Here is a 9,552-nt window from a genome sequence, read left to right as displayed (position 1 = left end):
CAAGCAATTCTCCTGCCTCAGCCTCCCCAGTAGCTAGGACTACAGGCATGTGTTATGATGCCCAGTTAATTTTTTGTATTTTTAGTAGAGACGGGGTTTCACCAAGTTAGCCAGGATGGTCTTAATCTCCTGACCTCGTGATCCTCCAGCCTCAGCCTTCCAAAGTGCTGGGATTACAGGAGTGAGCCAATGTGCCTAGTCTGAGACCCTGCATTTTTAATGCAGCTATAGCAGCTATTTATTGAATGCTTAATGGCACGCAAGTTTTGTGCTAGGCACTTTTCATATAATTTTGTTTAATCTTCACATCAATCCTGTGAAATTTGTATCATGTTGAAATTCAGTGGTGTATACAAGTAGCTTTTCAAATAATACTTTATAAAATAGTAATTACTGTTTCTTGATGTCAGAATGGGTTGGTTAGTATGTACAAAATCTGTATTCAGCATGAGAGACAAATATCAATGTTTAATCCTATTCTTTGCAGTGAAATTATTTTTTCTGTTTAATTTTTTTTTCATTTTGGTAGTCTCAAGGTCGATATGAGATTATGCTAAGTCTGCAAAATATATTAAATGGACTGGGAGCTGCTGCTGCACCTTGTCACAGGGATATTTATAAAGCTGCTAGATCCTGCTTAACAGATAGATCTATGGCTGTTCGTTGTGCTGCTGCAAAGGTAAGATGATCTAATAAGACTTTTAAAATTAATTTAAAGAAAATTAAATCAGATTATCTTTGTGAAAGCATTAGTAAAAGCTACATGATCTTGGTAGTTAGCCAGGATACGAAGTTCAGGTTTCCAGAATCTTAAGTATTGATTACTCTGCTATGTTTTCTCTCCCTAATTGTGTAAATTAAAATTTACATGTGTGGTTTATGTTGTTTTAAAGTGATTTTTTGTTTTATTTTTTATTTTATGTATATATATATATTTTTGAGATGGAGTTTCATACTGTCACCTAGGCTGGAGTGCAATAGCATGTTCTGGGCTCACTACAACCTCCGCCTCCCAGGTTCATGCAATTCTCCTGCCTCCCAAGTAGCTGGGATTACAGGTGCACACCACCACACCCAGCTAATTTTTTGTATTTTTAGTTGAGATGAGGTTTCACTATGTTGGCTAGACAGATCTTGAACTCCTAACCTCATGATCCTGCAGCCTCAGCCTCCCAAAATGCTGGGATTACAGGCATGAGCCACCATGCCAGGCCTATTTTATTTTTAATTTATACCCTCTTAACATAGTTGCTTAGAAAATACAGAAAAGTTTTTTAATGTTAGAATTATTCTCCCAGTTGTTCATAGCCAACGCATTGATTCTAAAAGCATTTTTCATAACCTATGGAGTTAGAAGTGGGTCCTCCTCCCACCTTTTGTAAGTTCATTCTCTTCTGTAATATAATCTTTATGACTTTTAATAAGTATTAATTTGTTCCTATATAATCATAATAGGTATTTTGAATTTGTGTATTATTTTGTTAGACCCTGATAGTTTCTGCAACTTATATAGCTCTGAATCTGACATTTGTATTTTATTTTTCATTAATTTCTGTTTGTCCAATTGAATAGTGTCTCCTTGAACTTCAGAATGAAGCCATCTTTATGTGGAGTACGGACCTGGACAGTGTGGCTACACTGTGTTTTAAGTCCTTTGAAGGTTCCAATTATGATGTGCGGATTTCTGTTTCAAAGCTACTAGGCACAATATTAGCTAAAGCTACAATTTCTAAACATCCAGGAACAGGTAAATACATGTAATTATTTTCAGACTATCTTCTGTAATTTTTTTTCCCAGTTGATATAAACAAGTATATATAGTGCTACTCATTATAAATCAATTTTAGGCCGGGCATGGTGGCTCATGCCCGTAATCCCAGCACTTTGGGAGGCCAAGATGGGTGGATTACCTGAGGTCAGGAGTTTGAGACCAGTCTGGCCAACATGGTGAGACTCGTCTCTGCTAAAAATACCAAAGTTAGCTGGGTGTGGTGAAACGCCTGTAATCCCAGCTACTTGGCAGGCTGAGGCAGGAGAATCGCTTGAACCCAGGAGGCAGAGGTTGCAGTGAGCTGAGATTGTGCCACTGTACTGCAACCTGGACAACAGAGAGAGACTTCGTCTCAAAAAAAAAAAAAAAATCAATTTCAATTCATAAACATTGGTGTAGGTCCTGAAATTTCCCAAACAATTCAGTAAAAATTTGAGAAAAATTTACAAGAACTCTTGAAGTGAGATGTACTTTATTCAGTCATTGTCTTCCTTTTACATTATGGCTTTTTTGTGTATGTGACAGGGTCTCGCTCTGTCACCAAGGCTGGAGTGCAGTGGTGCCATCTCAGCTCACTGTGACCTGTGCCTGTTGATCTGAAGTGATCCTCCCACCTCAGCCTTCTGAATAGATGGGACCATAGGCTCGCACTGCCATGCCAAGCTAATTTTTTATATTTTTTGTAGAGATGGGATTTCACCATGTTAGCCATGCTGGTCTCGAACTCCTGAGCTCAGGCGATCTGCCTTCCTTGGCCCCGCAAAGTGCTGGGATTGTAGGTGTAAGCCACTGCACCCCAGCCATGGCCTTTTTTTTTTTTTTTTTTTTTTTTTTAAAGTAATTGTGAAGTGTTATCCAATGAAAGATATGACCTAAATACTGAATTTTTTTTTAAAGCAGCATACATCTGACTACATATATTTGGTTTGCCATTTTTTAGGTTGATACAACAACACATATAACATAGATTAATTCTAGATATTTGAAGTTTATTATATTTGGACAGTTTTGCTTTGTGTTAGTGATTATTTTTCTTTTTTAGACAGTGTTTTGCTCTTGATGTTCAGGCTGTAGTACAATGGCGCAATCTCAGCTTACCGCAACCTCCGCCTCCCAGGTTCAAGCGATTCTCCTGCCTCAGCCTCCTGAGTAGCTGGAATTACAGGTGTGTGCCACCATACCTGGCTAATTGTTGTATTTTTATTGGACAGGGTTTCACCATGTTGGCCAGACTGGTCTTGAACTCCTGACCATAGGTGGCCTGCCCGCCTCAGCTTCCCAAAATGCTGGGATTACAGGCTTGTGCTACTGCGCCCAGCCATGTTAGTGATTTTTGTTGTTGTTTTGGAGACAGGATCTCACTCTGTCACCCAGGGTGTAGTGCAGTGGTACAGTCACTGCTTACTACTTTCTCTGCCTCAACCCCAGAATTAGCCATTTTTCTAAGGAGTTCTGCTGTTGAATGTTTTCAGTAGTAAAATAGAATAGATGTTGAGTGTGAGAGAGAAATCAAGGTGACTTTATGAATTTTGGGCTAAAAACCTGGAAGTACGGAGTTGTCGTCAACTTATATGAGCAAGTATGCAAGTAGAGCAGGCATGTGTATGTGTCAGGGAGGAGCATCAAGCACTTAAAACAATTTGGAACATTAACTAGACATCCAAATAGAGATATCAAGTAAGCAGCTGGATATGAGAATCTGGTGTCCAGGAGAGAAACCTGGACATCGAATTCATAAATTTTAGGAAAAAAAAAAATTTATTTTAGGAATAAATTAAGTGATTATTTGGGAATCATTAATACAGACATGGAATTTAAGCCATGAGACTGGATTTATTTTAGGAATAAATTAGTAGTGATTATTTAGGAATGTATAATACAGAGATAGAATTTAAACCATGAGATTGGATAAGACCACAAGATGGTGAGTATACATAGAGAAGAGCAGACCAGGTACTAGGCCATAAGTGTTCTCTAGAAGAAGATAAGGAACCATCAAAGAAGACAGAACAGAAATTTCCATTGAGAAGGAAGGAAAGAAAGCATGTCTTGTGGTCTTATTCAATCTCATGCCATCTATTGCCACACATGTTGGATTGTAATTATACATGATAATTTTACAGTGGAAAAATGTGGCAGACTTACTTTGTGCAAATGTTCAAAGCTAGTATCACCTATGTAGGGACAGACTTGACACTACACCTGGCAGTGCTTTTTGATGTTATGCATTAAGAGGATATAACATCACTTATGTAGTTCTCTGTCACAAATGTGGAGGAAATGCCAGACAAACTCATACCAAGGGCCATTCTAGAAAACAAGTGGCCATGAGTATATTCTTCAGAAGTGAGAAAGTAGTGAGGAAAATACGATGAGTCTAGGTTAAAAGTGCAGTCATGCATAGCCTGATAATAGGGACACATTCTGATAAAGTGCATCATTAGGTGATTTTGTCATTGTGGGAACATTGTAGAGTGAACTTACGCAAATCCAGGTGGTATACCCTACTGCACACTAGGCTGTATGGTATAGCCTATTGCTCTTAGGCTACGCACCTGTACAGCATGTTACTGTACTGAATACTGAGACAACTGTAATACAATTTGTGTAAGTATTTGTGTATCTAAGCGTGTTTAAACATAGAAAAGGTACAGTATAAATAAGATATAAAAGATAAAAAATGGTACACATATAGAGGCTGAGGCAGGTGGATTGCTTAAGGTCAAGAGTTCAAGACCTAGCCTGGCCAACATGTCAAAACCCTGTCTCTACTAAAAATGCAAAAATTACCAGGGCATGGTGGTGTGCGCCTGTAGTTCAGCTACTCGGGAGGCTGAGGCACGAGAATCACTTGAACCCTTTAACATGGGAGGCAGAGGTTTCATTGAGCTGAGATCATGCCACTGCTCTCAAAATAATATTTAGCTTAAAACACAGATACATTGTACAGCTATACAAAAATATTTTCTTTATATCCTTGTATCCTTGTTCTATAAGCTTTTTTCTATTAAAAAAAAATTTTTTTTTTAACTTTAAAGCACACACATTAGCCCAGGCCTACACAGAGTCAGACCATCAATCTCACTGTCTTTTACCATCACATCTTGCCCCACTGGACGATCTTCAAGGGCACTGACTCGCATGGAGCTGTAATCTCCTGTGATAGCAATGCCTTCTTCTGGGATACTTCTTAAAGGGCCCACCTGAAGCTGTTTTGCAGTTAACTTTTTATAAGTAGAAGTATACGCTAAAATAATGATAAAAAGTATTGTGAGCACATAAACTAATAACAATTGTTTATTAAGTAGTATATACTTTACATAATTGCATGTGCTATACTTTTACATGACTGGAAGTCTAGTAGGTTTGTTTACATTGAGTATCATCACAGACATGTGAGTAATGTGTTGGAATACCACAAGGCGATAGGAATTTTTCAGCTCCATTGTAATCTTACAGGACCACCATCATATACGTGATCTCTGTCATTGAACAAAATGTCCTTATGTGGTACATGACTATATATGGAAATTTATACTATTCTTACAGCTTTTTTCTAATTGTTGAATTTTTTCTAGTAAAAAGTTTAAAATATATATTTATGTATATCCAGATTCTGTTCACTCCACTTCACATTAACCACCTTGATCCAAGTCACCATCATCTCTTGCTTAAATTAATAAATCACTCCTAATGGTTTTTCCTGCTTCTGTCTTTACCCGCCTCTACAATCTGCTCTTAGCACAGCAGCAGCATGACACGTGGTATTACTCGTCCTCGTCTGCTCAAGGTCCTCCCCTGGCACCTCATTTCAGTCACGGCCTTATTATAATGACCTACAAGGCCATTTATCTTCTGCCCTCTCCCTATCCTTACACTCTGACCTATCTCCTACATACCCCCTCCACTGCTCCATCCATATTGCTCTGTGTGAACTCACCTGGCATCATATAAATATGATGTCATAGCTGTTTCCTTTTTCTAGAACACTTTTTCTGCAGATACCCTCATGACTAATTTCTTTCCTCCATTCAAACTGTGTTAAAATGTCACTGTTTCAGTCTGTCTTACTCCAATAACCATATTTGAAGTCACAAACTGCACTTTCCTCCACCCTGGTCTTCCTGACCTCATTTTGCTCTGTTTTCTACATGGTTTTTAATCACTGTTTAATGTATTTATTAGTCATTTATTATATTTATTGTTGTCTTTTCTTAGAATTTATGATCCACAGAGCATGGATTTTGTACTATTCAATAATATTTCTTTCCCAAATGCCAGGTTAGATTTTTGTTTGTCTCAGATGGTTTTCTTTAGGCTAGGGAGTAGGTTTTTTGGTTCATAATTATAACAAAAGTTTATTTCTGTGCTCTTCTAGAGGGTCAGAGCTTGTGACCATTAATTTTCAAGGGAGAAAATTGTTTTTTTTTTTTTTTTTTTGGGAGATACTATTGTCTGTATATTCAGAGGGAGAAACCCAGCTGTGTCAAACTGCAGTCAATCTTAAACATTCGTGCCCTAATTAATCTCTTAGTTATTATAGCCTAAGAGCCAGCCGAGTAGTTTTAATGAATTTAGCTTTGATTTCTTCAGAGACTGAAGGAATAGCAAAAGTTGTATTGCCAATAGATAATTTTAAAAATAGGACATGGTGGTTAGTTTATATAAATTTCTTTGAGAGTTGTACAACATTTGGAAAAATAAAATTATGATTTTGGCATTTTCAGTGTTTCAGAAGAATTTTTTCAAAGCATTGTACAGCATTTTCATTTGTGGAGGACTAAGGCAGTCTTATTTATATTTTCCCCTGTTTTAGAAGACAATGTTAACTTCTTTGAGGAAAGGAAGCAATAGATCATGATCTTAGTCATGGTTTTTAAGATGTTTTTGACATGCACTTCAGGGTCCATTCTGATTTGAGATTTGGCCTGTGAACCCTTGTGTGACTTTGTGTATTACTGTGTAGACTGTTCTGTAAATTTTGCATTTCGTTTGAGTTTTTATTTTATTTTTGTTTCTATTAACATGCTGGCTTTTTGCAAATCAAGAACATGTATTAAAATTTAGTCTATAAAATATGAATCACAGTTTTGTTTTGTTCCTTGTCATAGCAGCCTCACGTCAAAGCATTCGCAGAGTATCTCTGGAGGAAGTTCTGGAATTACTAGGAACAGGGTTTCTACGTGGAAGTTCAGGATTTCTTCGAGCCAGTGGAGATATGCTGAAAGGAACCAGTTCAGTCAGTAGGGATGTTCGAGTTGGAGTTACTCAGGTTAGAAATCACAAATCAGTATGTAAATCTAACTCTGACTGGCCTATAATGAAAGTTTTAGTATCTGACTCCACAGAAATGGCACTATACAAGGTCATCACTTATGCTCTCCTATCTATAAATAAATATAAATGATAAGGCCAAAACATTTTTTTAAAACTAGGTTAGAAGTAAGAGAACCTTATTACCTATAATGTGTTTTACATTCCTAATAATGGAACATTTTAATTTTCTTTGAAACACAAACATTTTTTGTTTCTAGCTCTTGTGCTTTCATGTGTCTTGTGGTTTAACATGTTTTCCATTGTATTTATTTGTGCTCATACAGTTCAGATTTAAACTGTTAGGTACATATTGTTTAGCATGGGTGAAGTAACCATTTTATATGATTTTAACCCTCAAGGATTACAGCATGTAGTTTTCTTCAGTGCTTAAATTTTTGGTCCTAAACAAATTTTAAGAGGGCAAACTCTTGGAAAAGTTATTTTACAATAAAATAATATAGAGATAACTGCCTTTTTTCTTTGGATTATCTTTTTTCTAAACACTGTATGGTTCAAAGCAAACTTGTATTTTTGAAAAATTCACATATATCATCATTGTTTTATACTGCATATAGTCTTCATGAAAAAATGAGCCTCCCAGTATAATTGTAATTAAACTGTGTGTTTCTAAGGAACAGATTATTTAAGAAAACTACTTGACTTTTTATCTCTGACAAACCATTAATGTTCATGAAAATAAAGAACTAAATTCCCTTAGAGTTATAGTGTTAGAGCATAGTTAATTCTTATAATGTGTTTTTATGTTTAAATTGAGATTTCTTGTTCAGAATGTTAAATCTCCTGGAGCCGTTCACAGAAGCCACAGACACATTGTACTTATTAGCTGGGTATGCTGACTATCCTGAAACTGCACAGTCTGACCAAAATAAATCAGGGAGGTAACATAAATTTGAAAGATTAGGTACTTCAGTTCTGGCTGAAAACAAAAACAAAATGATACTGTGTTTATATATTTCGAGTGACTATAAATTAGGCCCTCGAAATTTATAGGGAATAAGAAAAATATTCCCTTAAATGCTACATATTTTGTGGGAGGAAAATACAGAATTGAAGCAATTTAATATTGAAAATAAATTTGTTTCCTTTTTAGGCTTATGTGGTATTTGTTTCAACACTAGGAGGAGCTTGGCTAGAGAAAAATTTTGCTGCCTTTCTTTCTCATGTCCTAAGCCTTGTGTCACAGTCACACCCTAAAGCCACCCAAAATCAGATTGATGCTGTCTGCTGTCGCCGTTGTGTTTCATTTATTCTTCGAACTACTATAGGAGGTCTTGGAGAAAAGGCTCAACTTGCTGCTGTAAAGGATATTTTCCAGGCTATCTGGAAGCTAAAGAAAGTTATGGGTATGGATCTACTAAGACTGTTTGTTTAATGGTGCTAATGGAATTGTTCCTTTGGGAAAGCTAGACTGATGTATACTATATTAATACAGAAACCTTGAAGGCTAATGGAAGTTCTTCAGAATTCAGATTGTACTTCCTATAAAGTTAAGATAAATTATTTTTGAAACAGTCTCAGTTCCTGTACCATCTTAATTCTACTCTGCCTGTCTCGAATATCAGTAATGTTGGATATTAAATACCAGTAATGTTGAAATAATTTTTAGTTTCTCATGAGTTTTTTTTTTTAGTGCCACTTGCTAAGGGAGTAATACAATGTTTTGGTTTCTCTTCAAGTTGCATAAGTTTTTCGCTAAGGGAGTAATACAGACGGGATCTCTGATTGGAATGCTTGAACTAAATTGGTTATAGTAGTTCATTTCTTTCTTTATTGATCCCAGTCTCCATTTAAGCATTTTAGTTATCGCCCCAAGTGTTTCATATATATCAAGTGTGTGTATTAATTTTCGCCATTATACTTTTTTACTCTTCATACCCCTTTCAATATATTTTAATGCAGTAGTGATACATAGTTAATTCTTGCATTTCTATCAGATGCCGTAATGAGTGATGGTAATTTGGATACCCGGCTTGGTTCCACAGATACAGCAGCTAGCCAGCATATGCTAGTTTGTGCTTTACAAGAACTTGGAAATCTCATATACAGTCTTGGTACCACAGTGGCACCTTTGCTACAGGATTCAAGTACAGGTATATCTGTTGTTTGTGACTCATTTGAATACCTTGGTTTCCCTCGTACACTAGATAACTTTGTTCCAAGGAAGGAAATCTTCATATAGCTGACTTAGAGATTTCATTATAGATTTATTAGAGATGTTTTATGAAAAAATTTATAATCGGGATTGTTAAAAATATGTACATTGTTTAGTTTTTTTTCCTTTTATAATTAAATATTGTTCTCTAAGTCTCCACCCCACCCCCGATTCTAGAGACCCATAACATGGAAAAACTTACAGAGAAGTAAACCTGAACTCTCTCTGCATCTGCAGTGAAAACATAAGTACGGTACAAGTAATTCAGTTCCTCAAAGGTCTTTCAAGTAGT

General features: G+C 36.3%; 1 protein-coding gene across 6 annotated transcripts in view; it reads left to right on the top strand.

The window, feature by feature from the left end:
- HEATR5A (HEAT repeat containing 5A) overlaps positions 1-9,552 on the top strand; it is a 131,744-nt gene that overhangs the window by 26,200 nt on the left and 95,992 nt on the right. For 3 of the 6 annotated variants that reach the window (XM_017537605.2, XM_017537610.2, XM_037741720.1), the window contains 5 exons: positions 530-679; positions 1,573-1,747; positions 6,883-7,043; positions 8,199-8,451; positions 9,043-9,198. In XM_017537605.2, the coding sequence (XP_017393094.1) occupies positions 530-679; positions 1,573-1,747; positions 6,883-7,043; positions 8,199-8,451; positions 9,043-9,198 (895 nt within the window). The remainder of the gene's footprint in view (positions 1-529; positions 680-1,572; positions 1,748-6,882; positions 7,044-8,198; positions 8,452-9,042; positions 9,199-9,552) is intronic. The other 3 variants (XM_017537609.2, XM_017537608.2, XM_017537606.2) reach the window with 2 other exon arrangements.

The sequence above is a fragment of the Cebus imitator genome, unplaced genomic scaffold, assembly GCF_001604975.1.
Source record: "Cebus imitator isolate Cc_AM_T3 unplaced genomic scaffold, Cebus_imitator-1.0 Scaffold104, whole genome shotgun sequence".
Lineage (NCBI taxonomy): Eukaryota > Metazoa > Chordata > Mammalia > Primates > Cebidae > Cebus > Cebus imitator.
Note: the sequence above shows the minus strand (reverse complement) of the source record. Positions and strands in the feature narration are given on the sequence as shown.